The sequence below is a fragment of the Pelecanus crispus genome, chromosome 5, assembly GCF_030463565.1.
Source record: "Pelecanus crispus isolate bPelCri1 chromosome 5, bPelCri1.pri, whole genome shotgun sequence".
NCBI classification, from domain to species: domain Eukaryota; kingdom Metazoa; phylum Chordata; class Aves; order Pelecaniformes; family Pelecanidae; genus Pelecanus; species Pelecanus crispus.
The window spans coordinates 19,260,151-19,281,082 of record NC_134647.1 but is presented as its reverse complement, the minus strand read 5'-3'; the positions used below and the strand labels follow the sequence as shown (position 1 = coordinate 19,281,082).

General features: G+C 47.3%; 1 protein-coding gene across 1 annotated transcript in view; it reads right to left on the bottom strand.

Annotated features, from left to right (window-relative positions):
- The window catches only part of LOC104032025 (unconventional myosin-X), an 87,172-nt gene extending 66,946 nt beyond the window's left edge, over positions 1-20,226 (bottom strand). The window contains exons 1-5 of the mRNA XM_075710411.1: positions 20,188-20,226; positions 13,046-13,162; positions 7,258-7,416; positions 2,812-2,999; positions 2,431-2,565 (exon numbers count right to left, since the gene is read on the bottom strand). Of these exons, the coding sequence (XP_075566526.1) occupies positions 2,431-2,565; positions 2,812-2,999; positions 7,258-7,416; positions 13,046-13,162; positions 20,188-20,226 (638 nt within the window). The remainder of the gene's footprint in view (positions 1-2,430; positions 2,566-2,811; positions 3,000-7,257; positions 7,417-13,045; positions 13,163-20,187) is intronic.
- Between the last annotated feature and the right edge of the window lie 706 nt (positions 20,227-20,932).

The following is a 20,932-nucleotide window of genomic DNA, read 5'->3' as shown; positions in this document are numbered from 1 at the left end:
AGCTGATGTAACACTTTGTTTATAATGCTGTCTGAAATGGAGAAAGAATCAAGCATTGTTCCTGCGTATGTGCTGGGGTGCAAGGATGAAAATCTGCCATAAGCTAACCCAAGGAGGGCCACTGGCAGAGCAAGTGAAGCTGAACTGCAAACATATGAGGTAGACTCGTTAGGAGCAGCAGCAGCTTCTGGGTCTGGGCCAGGCCTTCAGCTTCTCTTTTTTCAGGAAAAAGATGACAAATCAAATTCTTTTGCTCTCATATCGCAATAGCTCACGTAGCACTAGAGATGTACACAAAACAAGTCACGAGCTCTTACTCCACCTCACAGCTGTAGGATCTTGCAGACTCAGGAATCACCTACCTACCATCATAAGCTTTCTGGATCACAGTCAAGTTACCACTTAACCACTAAGAGGGCTTGAGCCTTCTAAGCCGCTTGCCTTAAAGCAAGATCTTGAGTCGTGACTGTATTGCACTTAAGAGCTTTTTCCAACTTGCCAACGTCCCTGGTAAAATCTGCACACCTGCAAAGGATAAATCATCCAACAACGGTCTCTTGAACACGAGGCCCAAAGGCAGCAACCTTTCTGCTCAACACTGCTCTGCTTATACGGATACTAAAAACCACAGTGCTCTTGCAGCTGCCACGTTAGACGCTGCATGTCTGCTTAGGCTATTTTCACCACAGTTACTAGTAAATTTTTTGCACCACCATCTTCCAGGAAACATTCCTTCTCTCTACTCTCAGAACTATGCCATTTGCATGACAGTCTCTTTTACACAGATGGTTCAAAGGATTCCAGCTTATTACACAGCTAGATCTTGTTGCAGACATCTGATTTACTCCTCTGGAGGTTTCTGCAACTATCACAGGCTCAAACTGGGACCAACCTGCAGCCTCACCCTTCACAGTACTGAACTGCAAGACCCCCAGCAAGGTCCTCCAGGCAGTCTTGTGTTGGGAAGTTTTTGTTTAATTTAATTTATTGCTAATGAAGAGAAACTTCTGATCGAGGATTCAGGTGTTAAGAAAACGGACACTTAAGTAAACATCTATCCTCCCTCCTCCCAAGGTTTACCTGACATCAAACACCTATTGCTCCCCTTTCTTATCCTCAGCTTCCATTTTTACCTCAGGTTACAGCCAGTCCCTCGCAATTCGCCCCGCAAGGCAGTGGGCAGCGCAGGAGGCTGGGGTCCCACACAGAACTGTTTCTTTCTGTTGCTCTTTGCTTCCTCATTTTCTCTGCTGCTCTTTGCCTCTTACAGGTTTTCCTCAGCTGCACTTTGCTTCTCCAAATTTTCCTGGCACCTTTTTTTCCTTGGTGTCCCTGTTCCAGCGCGAGTCACCCGTGGGCCGTGGTCCTGGGGTGTCCCTGTCCTGGGGTGGGCCATGGTCCCTCAGGGGCGTCCCTGCCCTGGCATGGGTCACAGGGGTGTCAGGACCTCCTTTGGCATAAAGGATCCCCCGCAGAGAACGTCTCCATCCCTCATAGCTGCTGGTTTCCTTCCCAAACGTGTTTCACCCAGGCGCCATGCACCTCCCTGCCTGCCTGATGCCTTTGCAAGGTTTTGGTGGGTGGTGGTTATTCCCCAGTGCCGGCTGCAGCCGAGAACAGCTCTGGCCGGCTCAGGGCCTCCTCCCACACAGGCGCTGCTTGCAGCCCCCAGGCAAACCTCTTCGCTTGTGCCCCTTATAGCTCCCATGGACGTTTCTCCTTAAAATCACCCGCCTGGACAGCAAGAGAGCTGCAAGGTGGCCCACAGAACCTCTGAGGGCAAGACATACCAGCGGCCTGAAACAAATGGAGGCCGGGGGAGAGCAGGGGCTAAAAGGAGACCGGGAGTCAGAGTGTGACGGAGACTCACCGCAAGCAGAGCCACAACTGAGAGCTGTGGGAGACAGGGACAACCTGGGACAGCCGTCCCTGCGGCAGGGAGGGACGTTACCCACGTCCCCTACAGCCACTGCCACGAGAGGCGTGGGCCTGAGAGCTGGAAAGAGGGACAGCGCAGTGATGTGCGGGTGAGCTCAAGGGTGCAGCCGGGTGGGCATGGAGGATGAATTACCGAAGGAAGGAGAAATCCCAGCCTTGGCTAGAGTGTTAGTTCTCCAGCTGCCACACGCACCCCGTGCTGCTATGAGACAGAAGCCAAATCAATCCACAAGCAGCTGGGAGAGCAGCCAGCGTGAGGCGTCCTGGCGAGACCACAACCTCTGCATTCCCCTGACACGACATGGCTCAGCTGCATGAGCCTCGCTGCCCAGGTTCGGCTCCATCCGCGGCCCACCTCAAGCGGCCCAAATGCAGACACCGTGCAGAAGGCAGTGCCCTGGCCAAAGGCAGGCTGTCCCAGCACGCCGGCATCCACGGGCCTGCCGGGCCTCTGCGGGACAGGGCACGTGGCACCCGTGGGGGTGACCATACCTGCTTTCCAGGATGGCTTCTTCCACACAGGTGCTCTTCTCAGATGCAGGGGCCCCGAGGGAGGTCTGGCTCATGGCTGACAGAAATTTCAGCAGCAACTTGGTGCTCTCAGTCTTTCCAGCTCCGCTTTCTCCACTGTTAAAGAAAAAAATATACGTTCCATTCACAAATCCAGGACAGACCAAGCTAATGACCATCCCACCCGTGGCAGAGAAATGATCTCCGAGAATAAACACGTAGCATCTCCGCTGCGGCAAGCAGGGGTCAGGCAAAGGGTAGGGTAGGACGGTGTGGATATTTAGGCAGATGTCATTGCAAACGGAGCAGCAGGAGCGAGGCGTGTAATGCCGTCAGGGAGTAGCCGGTTCTCCCATTTCTAACCTTATCAGAACACACTGGCTGTCATGACGCTTCCACAAGCAGCAGTAGCACTCGTTAGCGGTGGCGAAGATATGGGGAGGCAGCTCACCCAGGCAGTGCTGTCTGTACAGGTCTATGGCATCCACACTGTACAGACCAGGGATGGGTTTGTAGGGATTTACTGATGCCAAGATGGAACCAATGTTTGTCTAGGGGGAGAAAACAAAACACAGCAAGGAAATAAAGCTCCTGAAAAAAAAAAATCACGACAAACCCGGACCCTGAAATAACTCATGGTGATGGGAGAAAGCCTAAATAAGGAAGTTGGGCTTCAGCAGAGCACTCCCCAATTTGGCAAAGAATGTCAAACCCCAGGGCAGGGGCTGCATGACTGGATATGGATGGGGCAGTTTGAATTTTGCTGCTTCACAATAAAATGTTCTTAGTCTGTTGTCTTGCTAAATTAAGCTTACACAAATTAAAAACACGAAGCCACCTTCATACCCAGCTACCATGCACTGTGCTTGAAGCTGAAAAGCACAGCCAGCACTGAAGGAGTGTCAGGAGATACCTTCAATGACCCTGTACACAGTCTTAAGTGGAGGGGACTTGGCAGGGTTCAAGCACCTTCTGAACAGGACACATAGACACACACACATGCACACACATGCACACACTAAAGCATATTGTTTTAATTCTGCTGAAAAATGCTGTTTGGAGCAGCTTATATCATTGGGTAAGCCAAAACAAAATTAACAGCTGAAGATGAAGCTCAGGATTTCAAGTCAAAACTTTATTTCCACATTTTCTAAACATTTTCTTTTGAAAATATTTATTTTGAAAGTCTCACAGTTCAAGAAAAGACTTAGTAAGGCTTAAAATAAAATACCCAAAGCCTAATATTGAATTCCAAACATACTCTTTTGTGAAGTCAGAAGGAAATGCATTTTGTTTTTTGGGGCATGACTTCTTCTGTTCAGCCAACCAGCTCAAATCCAGTTATTCTCAGAGCTGCAGTTCAGAGCAATGGTGCCACCTCTCTCCTAACAATGGCTTTGTAATATGGTCAACATCCAGCTTCAGTCCTGCTGCTGGTGTGGTGGCCTCCTTCACAGGGACATCTTGGGCTGCTCTACTCCAGGAATACCCATTCTCAGCAGGGGTGACAGAGGAAACACTTAGATCGCTGCAGTAGGTGCCAAGCTTTGTGGCCAGGGACAACATATAGTGTTACTTCCAAACCATGAACTACAAGTCACCACATACACATACAAGGATTTGTGTGCATCCCTTGGAGAAGCTGTAAATAAAACACTTGGTGACAAGAAAGATGCATGCTTTCTCCCTGCCAAATGAAATCTGGGGCCATACTGCAATGCCAAGCTCTGAAGCCAGAAGCCAGACTAAGATGCTGTAGTCTCCAAAATATCTAAGGCTCATTTATTAAAGCAGCAGTCACAGATCATCAGGGGAAAAAAACCACCACCTAGGCCTAATTGCATTATTGGTATGAACAGGCTAGCATGGCACAAGTCCTGAGGACCCTCTGACATGGACCTTTGTGGGCAGAAATATAATACGTTGGTGATAAAAGCAATAAGCAAGCAGATGATCTTTGGCAAGATGGATGGGAGGAAATGGGAAAGCATTGAGAGAGAAAATATGGATCAGGAAGGAGCACTGTACAACCAGTTGAGCAACAGACATTGTCCAGAGACTGCAAGACAGAGATGTCCATCCTAACACTTCTCCCAGACCTTCACAGCATTTCTTCCTCTCAGATGTTTCATTTTGGATTTCCCACTCTAGTTTTAGCTCTCCCAAGGAACAGAGCTCCCACCACAGTCCTTTCTAGAACTTCTTCCAGTACAGCCTTCTCTTTCAAAGCTGTTTCTAGGAAACTCTTCCATCTCCCAGTTGCAGTATCCTCATCACCTGCAGTCCCTTACAGACAATTTACATCCACAATTTTTCATAGAAGTAGCATTTGTGCATCAACCAGCCACTCTATTAGCAAGGAGTGATCATCCCCAGAGAACTCTGTAGGGCGGGACAAACCACACGTTGCATGTCTGCTTCTCAAGACAATAGATCCTACTTGGGTGGTTAGGCATGGCAGAGCTAGGGACAGCACAAAATGTGGCTGTACAGCCCCTGGCTCATTTATACATCACATTATGTTGGGTCTGCTTTTATTAAGGGATACAGGAATTGCAGGAATGAAGGGGGAAGATACACTCGTGAATGCTGCAGGCTGTTGCTGTGCTCACATAATTTCCTTGAACAGTTTGGTAGAGCTTGAATAGTATTCCTTTGGAAAACAAAAAGTACTGTTGAGATTGTCAGTACTCCTGTGGCACATTAATTATGGGTACCACATCAGTATCACTACCTACACTCCCTGACCCCTTTAGGAGCTCATGGTAGAATGCCTCCAGGCATACAGCTCAGAACTGCACTGCCCTTTTTCACAGCAGTAGTCCATTTCATGTTCTCAGTTTTCCATCCCCTCATTACTTATTTTTATTATTATTTATTTATTATTTTTATTTTTAGTAGTAGTTACGAGTAATCCTGGTTACCCATTCCTTCAGGTGAATTTGTTTTCCAGAAAATTATGGTATTTCTCACCTGATCTCTCTGATTTCCTTCCAAATATTTTTGGCCCTGACTGATAGGCATAACTCCTCTCAGTACAGCTTCGTCTGCAACCTTAGCCTACCATGCTCCCTCTGTGCATACCATGAGCACAATATTAAATGAACTCAATTGCTGTAACATTCATGGTCTTCACAGATCACTGCAAGTCATTAGGTGGCACTACAGCTGACATTCTCAATTTCTGCTTAACTGAAAACTATACACAGCAGGGCTATGACAAAAACTAATAGTTAGTGATACGGTAACTGCAATATTAATGTCTGCACTGCAGAAATGCAAAACGGTGCTTGTCCAGTTTAGTGTCCTTCAGGTCAGACATTGTGCAAACACATACCCAGATACAGTCCCACTCAAAAAGGGGCTTACAGTCCTGCACTGAGGGTTTCTTCTCAGTGCTCAGCATATTACAGAAGTCAGGCCCATCCATAAATCTCCCAAAAATTCAGATCTGAGGTGCACAGGTGACATTCATACACTATGCACAGGCAAAAAATGACATCATATTTAAACTTTTAACACCTTTACACATGGATGGAGAAGCCACAGAACTAATGCTGAAGAGGAGAAGGAATGACATATCAGAGGTAGAGGAAAGGCTTAAGAAGATACAGCTGCTGTGACAGTGCCACAGTGCTGGTGTTGTGACATTTCTGGTGCAAGGCACAGACTGAAAAGGGAGAGAATCCTGCCTCACATTTCAAAGTGTGAGGAAGAGGAAACAGGAGGAATATGCCCAAATGGGCAAAGAGCTGCACAAACACATAGCACGCGTCAAACACAGGTCAGGAAGAGCAGCAAGGACAAGGGCCATCAAAAAAGTGTGTGCATGTGGGTACTGCCACAGGGTCACAAGGCTATGTTGACAGACAACAGGCAAGGGGGTCTACAGCAACAAAAAAGAGAATCTGCAGTCTCCTCTGCATCCCAGTGCAGGAGATGGTTCAGAAACAGGGTCACTTTATTGATCATTTCCTGGAATACAGGTGCATATGGTTTGGTTGCCTTGGTAACAGTTGCTATGCAACACAGAGATTTACATTTTTTCTGTCATAATCTGAAAAACCCTGAGTGCACATAGCATGGACAAGCAAAGTAAGAATAAAGCAAGGTAAGGCAGTCTTTGTAATATATCCTCCTAGTCGTCTCCAAGTCTCAGCAGAGCATGCTGCCATCCCAGCACTCCAGGGATGCCTCGTCCCAGGTGTGCTTTTCCTCACAAGTCCCTTTCCTGATGCTTGCCCCCCTCCAAGGGAAATCAGGAGGTGCTTTAAGTATTTATCTGTGCAAGGAGAGCAGAGCAACTCAAAAAAGGCACAACTGCATTCTGCTTTCTGCGAAAGCAGAAAAATTAGGTAACAGGTTTGCTTTCCTAGTTTTGTCAAGCAGTAGCTTTATCCAGATCAGGAGGGATTCTCAACGACCACGGGTATACACTGCACCTTCCAGTCTGCTTGGCCATATAAACCTCTCAACAGTAATAATGGGGAATCTGGGGAACGTGAATGCCAGCTTGTAAAACACAGATGGTCATGGAGGATACAGAGCTGCACAATTACCACAAAGCCTAGAGGTGAATGTTCATGTTTTGGAAGTTCTTCTATAGATGCAAAGAGGCCCCTCTGGTAGGGGTAGGATCTCACAGGTCTGATGCAGCTGGCAAGGCAGAAAAAAACCTCCCTTTTTATCCACATGAAACAATGATCAGGAAACAAGACTAAAAATCAGTACTTCACATGCAAAGTGGCAGCCCCGAAGCTAAACAAAAATTGTTATCCAGAAGGGATGTGGCCCAGCTTGAGCACTTACATAGATGTTACCCTGTTGGTAGCGCTGGTGCAGGTTAAGCAGGATGGCAGCTTCATGCAGATCTCCCAGCATGGACATGTCTTCTACCCCATCAACGCTGGTCTGGTGCATCGGCAAGACCTTTTCTCTGGAAAGGGAGGCCTTGGGGTACTGGAACACCTGGAAGAATGGGGAGAAGGACAAATAAGCCCATGACACCTGGTCACATGGTCTGATTTCCTACCAGAAACATGTCCTTTTCCAGAGCTTTATACTTCAGCACTGGAAAAGGAAAGGAATAAGGCACAGATCTGCTCCCTATCTTTATAGTCGTTCCTCTGTTCCTGTTCCTACCTATTTGAGCTCTCTGGCCAGAAACCATATAGCACAGTCCCTTCCTTGGCTAAAGCGTCACCCTCCCACCTTCATTACTGACAGGGACAGATCAATGCAAGGTTACTTGATTGTTACTGAAGCACCCTTAGCAGGAGCAGGGAACCAGCCTCCAGGTACACCAGGCCAGACAGCTATTATGCACTGCACTCATGACTGTGAATAATGGTGGCAGCTACTCCCAAGAAACCAGGAAAAGTCTTTCACAAAAACACAGGTGGGATTGTATCTCCGACTGTGGGGAGGTTAAGGCAAAGCTTATTCACATTCCATGTTTGGCCCTGCACTCTCCACAGGAGCAGCCAAACAGCATCTAGGAGAGGTTGTCGTGTCAAGAGCAAAGGAAAAAGCAGATGAGAAGCCAAAGTAGTGACACCCTATGTGCATGCTGGCACATACGTACATGATGCAGCTTTCAAAGTGTTCGAACAGTAACAGCTATGAACTTCTAGCACTGCTCTGGGAAGTGCCCGCTTCTCTCTCTATGCAGCTGCACTCTTCTTGCCTCAATTGCTGCATCCTTCTTCCTGCTAGAGCTTCCTCCTCCTCAGTAACCCACACTTCAGCTATTGGGTCTTCTTCACCCCCTTTCAACACAGCTGAGATTATGTGACTGTTCCCCTCCACCGTAGCCACATCCCAGCCCTCCTTTCCTCCTCCTCAAGCACGATGCTGGCATTTCACAAAAGTTATTTTAGTTGCTTCCCACTCTTGGATTCAGCCATGTGCCATCTCCCACCCAGCATCCCAAGCTGTGCTAGATGGTAAGTAAGATGGGAGACTTCATACAGGCAGCCTGGCGAAGCAAACTGGCCTGCAGTAACCCTTCCAAAGAAACCTGGGATTTTACTTCCCTTCTGGGACTCTGGTCTCTACCTCATTTCCATCCCTGCTTCTCAGCCCTCCCAGGTGCCACCAAGAAGCTGACTGACCCCATAGAAAATGAGTCCATGATCTATAGCATTGATCTAACTGGTTTCTCCTGCCTGCTTTCCTGGAGTCCTCAGGCTGCCGTAATGGCTGGGGAGAGGCCAGCCAGGCAGCTGCAGGCTGGAGACAGAAAGAGGTCACCCTGCCCCGTCCAGCGAGCCACCCTTGCCAGTCCCTTGCAGGGCGCTCACTGCTGCAGCGCGTTGCAGGTGCCCAGCGAGCACGCCTTCTCAGCTCGGAGCCTGCACCCTCAACAGTATAGGAAAGGAATAACCTGGCGCAGGATCCGTTTACAAGACCCCCCACGATGCCGGCAAAAGCGTGCACAATTGAAGCAACAGCTCTGTTCCTGGAAAGAGCTGGGGAGGAGAAGCAGGCTTATTTCCCCAGATGTGTTTGCCCCAGGTCTGCCCAGTCACACCTAATGTGACAAGGACTTAAGTCTCTTCCACCGGAAGACTGCCCCACAGCCCGATTTTCTCACCAGCCGAGGGGCTTTCAAAAACACATAGCTCATATTCATGAGCAGTCCACTCCAGCATACAGGCTCTCTCCAAGCCTCCCTGGTCTTCTCTGCACCACTTCTGCAGCTATCAGAGAGGTATGACTGCCAGCAGCAGGAGCCCCACTCTGCAAGCATGGCCCAAAAAGAACACATCAATTGTTTTTATTTTTTTCTTCAGAGCAGAGGCCTCAGGCACCTTCACAAGAGAAGTGAGGGAGCAGGAAGGCAGTAATGGGACAATTAAATTCAGGGGAGAGTGCAAGCTGCAAATGCACAACACGAGCTGGACTCTGTCAGAAGCAAAACCACTACAGCACTTCCAAACCATGAGGCAGCAAACCACTCTGGCTCTCTTTTCTCTGCTGACTTGGACAAATTTTGGAAGGGGACAAGTCCAAAATCGTATGACGTGATCTTTCCTTACATCTGCCTGGCACTTACTCATTTACCACTGCATTGTCAGCACTTTGGCTATTTGGGTCAAGAGAGAAACATCAAGAAAATGCCTAGGCAAAAAGCTGAGAGGACAAGTGTCCCAAAAGATACCAGGCGGTTGGCAGCACCTGTGCCAACAGGCTGCTATGCATGAAAAATAACTGATGGGTCAGAGCTTGTTTACTTGCTCTTGTAGACAACACAGGAGAAAATGGGACCCTGAAGAGCAACAGGGGGCCTAAATACAAGAGTAAATGATTAGTAGAGACTAGATCATCACTTGTTAAACCTGTCTTGAGCCTCCTGAGTAGGGTTATTCAGTCATCCCTCCCTAAAAAAAGATCTGGTCCAAGATCCTCAGAGAGTTAAGCAGGTGCTCTGGCAGGACTGCAGCAAAGGTGAATGAGAGGGGCATCGGCTCTGGGCAGAAACACTGCATAGGTGAAATACACTCCCTGGAGAAGCAGACTGATGCCACATTGACACCCTAGCCGAGGCCAAGATGGCACCTATCTGTCCCTGAGACTGGGGAGGTTCATCAAATACCCTTGCCCATCACTGCCCTCCTAGCAGCTCACCCTTTCTCAGGCAGAGGCTGGGGCCTCCAGCCCCACTGAGATTTGGGAGGGGAGGTCCGTTCCCCTAGAAGGCATCCCCCTGTAGCATCATGGGGGAAAGGTTTCAGTCCTTCCCTGGCACTGGAAGAGAACTGGCTTTTAATCTGCCCTCTGCGCTCCAGGGTAGACACAAGTTTCCGGTCTCTGTATTACCAACAGGCTGCAGGGATCATCCGGGGTCCTGGAGATAGACATGTGGTGGTTTCTTTTTGTCCCCAAGATTGTGTCAAAGGGCCTTTCCCTGAGGAGCTCTGAGGTTTGAGATACAAACATGACCCAGACACGATGACCCTCCACCCTCAGAGCTTACAAGGTGCTACACTGATCCAGGACAGCCAGGCCCTTTCCCAAGAGGCTCTTTTTACCCCACTGCTCACTTCTGGACCCCTCCAGCAATCTGCCAGGAGAGCAGTTTGGAGGAACATCCTCACCACCATCCTGCTCCAGGTAGGGTGAGCCAGGCTGGCTTCAGCAGCTGGCACTACTGAGCTGAATACGATGGCTGATTTTGCCTGAAGCAAGTGAGAACACAGACAAACTTATCTCTCAGCAGAGCTGCCTCTGGAATTTCTCTTTTCCAGCAAGTTAATACTTAAACAGAAAGTTATAGGTGTTAATAAGCAGATCTTTATTATCTGGGAAGAAAGAACATCAGCTTTCAGTCTAACTACAAACAAGCCATCAAATACCACACAGGTACCTCACAACACAGCCAATGATTTCTTTCTCCCCAGTGATTAACCGATTGGCTCAGGTTTAGCCCACGGTCAGAACAAAATGAGCAGGACTTTCTCCAAGCCTGTGCAATGGTCAGGAATAAAGCAAAACCTGGCTGGCAGACAAGCCAAGATGAGGATTACCAACCAAGTCAGACTGAGCAGGGGAGAAATTATTCCTTCTCAACCTCAAATCCATCCATTAGTGTGACCCTGAGCACAGAAGCAAAGCTCCCACTTAGCATCTAACTTATGTTTACCCATAAAGCATTCTGCTGGTCTGTCTGGACTGTGGTTTCCAATCTTGTGTTTCCTAAGGGTTGGCTCCTCCTTTCCTCCCAGGAAGTTGCATTTCTGATGGATTTGTTGCTTGAGGTATTTTTAAGGAAGTGAAAACAAATGGTAAAAGCCCTGAAGCGTAAGACTGGACTTCTTACCTCAGAGCTGCAAGAGCTGCAGGGATACTGGGCCACAGCAAACATGAGGATACTAGATTTAGGGATCCTAATATCAGAGGGATCAACTGAACCATCCAGCCCAAAGTCAAATGAAGATGTTTTCATCTGAGTTTTCACCTGGTGTAAGACAGCCAGTCCCTCCTACAGTTATCAAGCAATGAAGGCAGCAGATGAGGGAAGCACATAGTACAGCTATTGCGGAAGGCACTGAATAAAGCAAACCCTTGAATGTTCACCATGTGCTTTTTCTGCATAAGCCATTAAGCATGTGCTCATTCAGCCTAGTGGTTTCTTCTTTCATGGAGGAAAAAAAAAACAAATCCAGCCTTTTTAAACCTGTGCCTCCATCCAGCATTATCCTGTGTATATTTTCTAGCACAGGCACAGGCTGGCGGTGGGTGCACCCACTCAGCCAGCTCTGTGGTGGGATTTCTGGTGTCCTTTCAGAGGTGCCAAGTGGGTTTGGAGGATTTTCCATAGCCACAGCAGCATATCAGAAGAGACAGGAGCAAGTCTGGGAGAGTCACAGAAGTACTCGCCATTTGTTCACCCTCCACAGGCTGCTGCATTACCTGTGATGAATGCCTCTTGTGATCTCTTAAAATGAGTTAGTGACTACCCAAAATGAGGCAACTCCTCAAGAAAAGATTTAAAAGACTAGAGTAACCCGATGGAAAACCTATGTGTCTGCTAGGTGAGTTTCTGTCTCTGAGAAACAAATCAGCCTCTTTAAAAAAGAATGATTTGAAATCTAGCCCTGTCAAAGCAATACTGAAAAATATGACAGTCCTACCACTGACTCTCCACAAGCTGGAGTTCTAAATCCCCCTTCCCTCTGTGCCCTCCTTTGTTTGCCAGGTAAGAGGCTGTAAAAAACCTGTCCAATTTTCTGTAACAAAGAAGCTGCCTGTGGAGCATGGTTCACCAAAACAGCTGAGCAGATCTAATTGCTCACTGCTGGAGGGCACAGTCCTGCCCACGTCCCCATCCTCCTCCAAGCCCAGGCACCAGTTTGACTCACTAGGAACCTCAGTGAAGGCAGCAAATAGTTTTCCCAGGGTTAGGGAGCCTAGCTGACTCACCCAGGCCTTGAATGATCCCCCGGGGTCCCTTCCTACCAGTATTACTCCATGAGCACTGCAGCAGGAATGTCAGGGAACCACAACAAGCACAGGGCTGGAAATAGGGCAGGAAAGAGGCTTGTTCCCTATTGCTGGCAGAGAGCTCTGCTCTCAGAGGAGCTCATCTGCCTTGTTGAACCGTCCTATGCATAGCTGCTGCACTTACACTGCTGACTGACACAGGGAGCTCACTTCCACATGCCCCTGACCCAAAGGGCTGGTGGCAAAAGCTGCTGAAGCAGGCGGTGGTGAGCACAACAGCCCTTACAGCAGCATGGCTTGCAAGAAGCACATCCTGGCAAAAAGTGCTCCTTAGTTGGTTGAGCTGCCTCCTTCCTAGGAGCATTTTGCCAATATAATGGTTTCGCTAGTCTGTTAATGCAACTTCTTCAAAGACGGCACAAGAAAATACAAAGTGAGGTGGGCAGACAAATGAACAGAAGAACGAGAACAATGTTCTCTTTTCAACGTTTGTTAGACTTTTGGCATGGTTTGTAACAGAGCTGGCTCACTTTTCAGACAGAATTGCAGCATTTCAATTGATACATTTCCTTTTAGCATGAAGGTCACGCAAGACCAAGAAGTCCATCTTGCAACTTGTCATACGCTGCAGCCTCATGCAAACTTCACTTACCGTGCCATAATCTGAGGTGAAGAGCACGTTTCCATCGGCACATGAGCCAACAGTGCATGGCTGCAGCTGGTCCTGCTCCCGCAGCCATACCCTGGCACCCTGCAAAAACCAGAAGACCTCCCATTAGAAAGAACTGAAGCCTGCGAGATCTGCACACGGGGTGCAAACACCCAAGGAAAGCTGGGGGAAGCTGTGGTATTCAGAGGCTACTTCAGAGCTACAGCTGCTTAAAATTTTTAAGTGAGTCCTACTTACATTTTCAGAGAAACTCGTTTTGATTTTTTTTAACATAACATGAAAGGAAGAAAAAGCAGTTTTAATCAGCTTCATGCGGAAACCAATGTAAGGAAACATCAATTTTTACAAAGAGAGTCACGGAAAAATACAAACATGCAGAATAATGGGCTCGACTGTCTAAATATTTTCAAACTTAAAATAGCCGGTCATTAAAAGTCATGCTATAATAATAATAGAAAATGTAAATAAAGCATGTTTACCATTTCATACACCCACACATCACTGTAGGTCAAAATCCTTCTAGAAATCATCAGCAATAGTGAAGTAGACTTCACAGAGCTTTGTCTGGCTCTCTTGCAAGAGTTTCCTTGGGTAAATGACATGACTTGAGTGTTTCTCTGATGTATATATACACTGATGTATATATGACGGCCCTGATGTTTCACACACAGTTTCACACACACTACAAGATCTTAAATTGCTCAGTGTCTCTCAAGACAACCCTAAGCACAAAGGCAGACTTCTGGTAACACATATGCAGGGACCTGCAGGGCAAGCAGAGCTCATAGCTCACCTACCAAAAAAGTGCAGGGGAAATCAGTTTGCTGGATTGGCCCTTTTTGTCCTGCCTGACTGTAGGACCCGGTACAAGGGAAAGAGCAGGAGCATGAAGGCAAATCAGGGAGAGCATGACCTGCAATTATGCAGAATTAGGCATAACGTCACACTGCATTTCAGTTATTGCAAACTAATCTGTTCCATGTCTTTCCATAGAAATCACATAAACTCTGCTTAGATAAGTACTGAGAAAAAGCCAAAGTGCTGAACTGTTGAGTAACGTTAAGGCCATCCTGCTTTTCATCGATTCATAGACCTACTTTCTCCCTAATTTGTTTTCTCCCCCTAAGTTATTGATTATAAAAGCCCTTCCTATCCTCTTAAACCCGTCAGCACCATTAGCTCTTTGCTTATAGGCTTATTACGTTTGAAGAGATGCAATAGTATTTCTATATTACATTATCCAGAAGGTGGAACACTAATTCTATTTTTAATGATTTATTTTAGTTTAGGTGGGTTTTTTTAAACTACTTTAGTTATTTTAAACACTTTAGTACCCTGGATTTTCCTTACTGTAGACAAAGTCTATTGGCCTACCTCCAGTCGTCCCAGTAAAGGAACCGGTTTTAATGCCGTTTTAAAAAGCCTACATAATTCTACTTTTGCTGCTACGTTCTGCTCTGGAGTTTCCACAGCAGGCAGATTAATTTCCCCTCACCAAGCAAATGAAAAGCACCAGTGCATCTGATCAGTACCTAAACCCAAGGATGGTGCATGAAAATCACCCTCATGGCCAGTGAACAATAGCAATAGAAAGAAATGTTTTCTTATGTTGCAGATTTGAGTTTCAAGATCCCAGAGAGCTGGTAAGCAATGCATTGAATACAGATTTTGAGGAACTATATTACAGCTCCTCATGACATCCTCTTACACTTTCTGAAACTCCTGATGATCAAGACAAAGTGTGATATTGGGCAAGACATTGCTGTTGAGAATTCATCCATTTCCCAAATCACATTCTGACAATTCCGGACAAATATATGAACAGCAACATGTGTTAGCAAAAGATCTTTATGCTATTTTCACCAAAGGCTCCTACTACCATCATGGTATCAAGAGCAAAGAGTCACAAACCAGCAAAGTTGTGTCTGCAGTTCTCAACAGTAGGATGAAAGAAAACCTTTTCTAATATACCTATTGTTAACACTCATTCCCAACAGTGCATTTTAATGCCTTCAGACACCAGTAACCCAGGAGCACATAGATGAGAGCCTGCAGGCAAGTGCAGTTTAATCAGGAGCCAGGCGTGCACCCTCCCACACACACTGCACCCTGATGCCAGGGCACGCACACAAGCACACACACCAGCATCTGGAGTGTGTCATGCTCACAGAACCCTGCGTGGTCTGTCCCTGCAGACCAGGGGGTCCGGGTCACACACACTTTCCACTCCCTGAGCTTGGAAATCAGTTTGGAGATAGAGGCATTGATAACCTGACACACAAGAGACTCCACAGGCATGAACAGTTATTGATTAGGTACCATTTAGAGGGAAAAAGAGGGGAGATGGACAATGAGATCCCTCTGGTATCTCAACACCTAGAAATTATCAGAACGTCCAGACACAGACCCCTTTCCCAGCAGAAGTCCATGTGCAAAAGTATTAACAAATACCCCCAAAAGGAGACCTAGTTCTTTTGTACAATATTGCGCCATTTCCCAGAGACTCACGGCGATCCTTCTGCGTGTTGCTAAGGAGTAGTAGGCACAATGAAACTCCCAGGCACTGTGGCATTTCAGCTGCTCAGAACTACTTACTTTAGTTTACTTTGAAGTTGTAGCTGGTTTTACAACAGCAATTGCTTCTGCCCAGTAGAATAACTGCACCCATTTTTGTTGTTCCCAAAAGGAACATCCTGCTAAGACAGCCAGAATAGGAACCACAGAGCAAATAATTATTCTAACTTCTGCCCAGCGTAGCCCCCATTTCCTGAGAGGCCAAGTTTGTTTTCGTGCATCTCCTTCCATCAGCCCTTTTTTCTAAACATGAAATTCCCTGAGGAGCCTTGACTAAATACAGAAACAGATGGTGACACCAAAGAGACTGCCCTCACATCACTCCCCTCTCCCCCAATGCCACACATTTCATTGATCACTTGAAAGGATTAAATTGAGCAGAAAACTTCCAAGAACTGCCAGGCAGCAAGGCTGAACTTCCATGGGAGAAGCAAGGGCAGCACAGCAGAGCACAGCCCAGCACTGCAGAGCAGTGACCTGCCAGCTCTGGTGGGTCCCAGCTCCTGCAGGCATCACAGACGATGGGAAAACCCCTGCTCTCCAAGCACAAGAGTAAGAACCCTTCAATTTTCGAACTGGGATATAGAAGGTCTCACCCACATCCAGAGACAAAACAGTTTAACAAAACAAAGCAACAAGCAATCACTGATTTGAAGAGAACACCTTAAAAGACCGCTCAGGAACAGCAGAGCGATGATTTTGTGTAACTGCTTTCCATCAAATACAGCTGGCTGAATACTGGTGATAGAGTTAACTTGAGCCCCTTATATAATGAGAATAGCTCATCCCCTCCCAATTCTTCTTTTAACTAGGAGGTTATTAGGGGGTTTGTTTTGTTTTTAAGTGGAGCAACAACAGCAGGTACTGAAAGAAGAATAAAATAGTAATGTACCAGAGTTCCTGTATCAAGGATAGGTCACTCGGATGTTAAACAAACTCTCAGAGACCAGCATCCTCATTCCTATGGCCTCAGAGACAATCTGTCCATGAACTGGCCCCGCCACAAAGTGCATAGCAAAGCACAATCCTGAAAACTGATCCCATAACACGGGGTTATAATTTAGAAAATAAAGTTGCTTGCATACCGAGAGTACTGTTTCATCAGTACTGCCTCACTCTCACACCATGCTGTCTTCCACTGTGGACAGTAAACTCCAAGATGTCATTTTTTGCTGTTCACATAACGCCTGGCACTTTGGGGTCCTAGACTTGGAAACAAATAACATTTCCTGGTATCCATGATATCAAGAAATCAATCGAAGCCACAGATTTCTTTGGCCTTCTGTGCCTTTTTTGAAGTGACTGATACCAGGGTTCTCTTTTGCATTCACACGCCTGTATCTGCATCTCAGCAGATGCAGCATGCTGTGTCGGCAGGGAAAGGATAAGGGAGGTCTTGTACACTGTACCCCAGGGAAAGAGCGTAGAGACAGACAAGCAGGGCACAACCCCAACTGCAGAAGCAAAGCACCCATGCACTAAAGCAGAGTGTGTAGCTATCAGCAGGTGCCCCATCCTCATCAGCCATCCAGCTACTGAAGGCAAAGTAAACTCCAGAGGACAAGACACAGAACTCTGTACCTGCAGGTGCCTTTGCCTCTCCACAGCCTCCCAGCCCAGCAGGAGACACATTCAGGGATTGACATGAGCAAGCCACTGCTCTGCAACTGTACCATGCTTCAGAAACAAGTCATCATATCCTGCTCTCCTCTTATTTGTATAGTCTGGACTACCCTGGAATCTTCATGTTTCCCCAGGACCACCTCTTTTCTGGAAATGGCTTCTTCCCAGCTGCAAGCAAGAATGAGCTGCCCCAGCTGTACAGGATTTGAGGAGACAGTTAGCAATTCTGCCTCTCTCTGACAGCACTCACATGCCCCATTCCTCCTTATGCATAAACCTGCACAACTCCCAAGAGTAATATGCTTGGCAGGGGCTACAACCATGATGGGTGCATCAATTTTCCAGGAGTTATTCAGAGAGGAAAAGTACTTTTGGTTGGAAGACACCTTCCAGTGCATGAAACGTGCACACAATTGTCCACTGTTCCCATTATGGGAGGTTTTTGTGATGTTTTCTTTGTGAGTGAACATAGTTCTCAGGCTCCAGATCAACCTGCAAACACAATACTTCAAGAGGCTCTTGCAGTGCCTTGGTTTGGGTAATTGTCCCCGATCACTGCTGCAGCCACTCTGCAAGGGGCAGGGATGTCTCAAAAATGGACCCCTCTGCACTGTAAGTCCAAGTCAAAAATCTCTGTGGGTGCTATAAGTTTTTCAGTTATAAGTACTGCGTATATACATACCTTTGTTCTCCTGGCACACTGAGGCTGTTCAATAGGTATTAGGCATCCAAGCCTCATGTTTTCCCTGGTGATGGATCCGTATGCTCCTAGGCTTGGAAGCAGCATTGCGCTAAGCCAGCTCTCTTCCCAGCCTCAGTGGGCTTTGTGGTTGCAAACGGCACAGCAGAGATTGGGCTAGAAAGGCCCTTGCAATTCACACAAAGCCAGGATCAGGTTTCAATAAATGCACTTTTCAACAGATTGATCTAGATGATCATGAATAAGTGATAGGACAGATAGAAAGAGACTTAGCTAATGGATACAAGATTGGTGGGGAGGGGGAGTCCCTGACACCCTAGACCCATATGGGAAGGAATGCAACCTTGCTGTTTTTCTGATGTCAGGGTGAAATGAAATTGTGCAGCCAGCCCCTGGATTATATCTGATCAGCAAAACCTGGACCAGCTGCTGGAAGGGAGGGGGCAACCCAGGAAGCCACAGGTAAGAGAGACAGAAGCAAGAACAGCTGAGCTGGCAGCAGCCAGCACAGAGCAGCTGGGAAGAGGGACAATACCTGCAGCAGCAGCAGCAGGGATAACAGAAACAAAAGTCTACTCCTTGTAAGCCATAAGGATGACACGCTGCAGAGAAAATCCCTACGCAGTGGCCCACTGAGCCTAGGCAGCCTCTACAAGCCAGCACAGCTCATGGAGCTGAGCACAAAGCTGCAGCCATGGGTCCTGCTGCTCTGGAGCTGCAGCCCAGGCTGAGCCCATGACTCAGACTAGTTCTGCCAATTAGCAGCCCCATTCCTTACTAATTAAAGAGCAAAGTCCTCAGTCTGCCAGCAGCTCTGCAGAATAGCAGTATCAGGAAAAGGTTTGTGCATTTTAAATCATCTAATCTAAGAGCAGTTTGTCACTTCTGGTCACTGATGTATGTGCACGGCTTCCTACCCCTCTTTCGCCTCCCCCTCCCATCTGTTCTGTTCCTCTCTCCTCCCGCAGTTTGGCTGCGGCACAATTTCTCTTCTCCCCACTCTCCTGCACATCTCCCAACTTCAGATATCCCCCAGGAAATGCCTGGTCCTTGAAAGTAATTCTTGCTGCTCTCAAAGGAGCAACTAGCCACTACAGCAACCACACCACCTCCTCACCATAGACTGGAGGGAGCAAACCCCCAGGTGTTCTCCCATGCTTCAACGCTGCCCTTTGCCATGAGCACAAGGTGCACAGAGAGGAGGAGGAGGCAGGCGTGCATCCTTCCAGACTTCACTGCAAGCTCTCTCCAGGCTCAGCTTGAGATGGACTGCCCCCTGCAATTCCACCATGGGCAACGGAGTCACTGCCCTCCTCAGGTGAAGCAATAGTCCTACAGAGTTTGCAACCGCCAGGGAACTTCTCACCAGCCTCGAAAAGACGTACAAAAGTTCAGGCCATAAAAGTCAGTGGAGCTGCCCAGCACCACTTCCATGCCTTCTCTATGAGCTCTTCGCCACCTAAAATTTCAATTAAAACAAGTCATTCCATAGCATACATTACTCACAGAGCCTGGATAGCTACAGATGTGTATTCCCTGTCTCTGAACATCCCCGACACATCTCAGCAATGTCAGCTTTCCTACATCTTCTCTGTAGAAGCCCTGAGGTTGCACACACAAAAACCCAGCCTGGCCTGGGCCCTGCAAAGCTTTCAGTGATCAGCCAGCTGCTGCAAACCGAGCAAGTGAAGAGTTGCCCCTGCCCTTCCCTCAACACAGACATTGCTTGGGTCTCCTCTCCTCCTTGCCACCAAATACACAGTGAGGCAGCTTCCTTGCAGCTCCCTCCCTCTCTCAGATTCGGCCAAGGGCTTCAAGGCTGAAGCTGGGCTGATGGACGGCTGAGTGGCATTCAAGGTCCACAGAGGAGAGTTCAGGGCCTCAGGAAGCCACGAGGATACAGCAGTTTATCATAGAGAAGCCAGCTCCAGCATCCTGCCTCCAAGCAGCCGCTCTGCAACACGTTTTGTAAAAACCTCAGATGAGAGCCCTGAAACAGTATTTCTTCTGCAATGTTTATTATGCGTAATTTGGGAGTATTTCCAGTGCCTTTTTGCATCTTGCGACATCCTTGACTTCAATAATTCCCTGCCATGTGGAGTTCTACCATCTACTCACACATTATATGGAAAAGTACACTTTTTAATCAATCAGTCTCATCCCTGTGAAGCAGAAAAAACCCTGTTTCTTGCAGTCAGAGGTGGAGGAACAGAGGAATCCAACCCACCTTCTCTGTCTCATCCATTATTTTCTGCTCTTTTGCCATGTCTCCCCCTATTTGTCATTTCACTAATAAAGTATTCTCAGGTTTTTCAAACTCTCACGTGAGACATTTTCCTAGTGTTTGATCGTCCTTGGTGTCTTTCCCTCAAACACCACACAGCAAGCAAATGGAGTGCCTCTGAGCTGGGATGCATTGTCAGCCAGTCTGAAATAAGAGTGAAAGTGGAGAAAAATGGGGGAAACAGCCCACGTAAGAAGTTGGGAGACAGTAAAGACAGTAGAGTCCATGTTTCACTATTTTCTCTTGTAAAATCACTGGGGACAAAGCCACGTGCTAGTAGCAGCATCCAGCTACTAGATGGGGATGATAGCATTGTGAATGATGATGGAGACATGCATACGTTTTTAATAAACATCCCTGGAAAGTACCCCTCTTGCATCACACTGCTTTCCCATTAGTAAATGGAAAGGACATAAAACATTTTAAAAATCAACAGGTCCAGAAGTTCCCAGAGATCTGTTTAATAAAGTTTCTCACCAGCTGATACTTATTTTTTATAAGCCTCGTAATGCTGAGGAAATTCCAAGAGACTGGAAGGGTCAGAGCCTAAATGAAGGCGATAGTGGAATTATCCCAAGTAACCATGGGTTGCCTAGTCTGACAACCCCAGGGAAAATACAGAGGTTTTGCCCTCAGCTTTTCCAGCTTAAAGATCCTCTAGCTTTAATTATCGTCCAGTGCCAGCCAA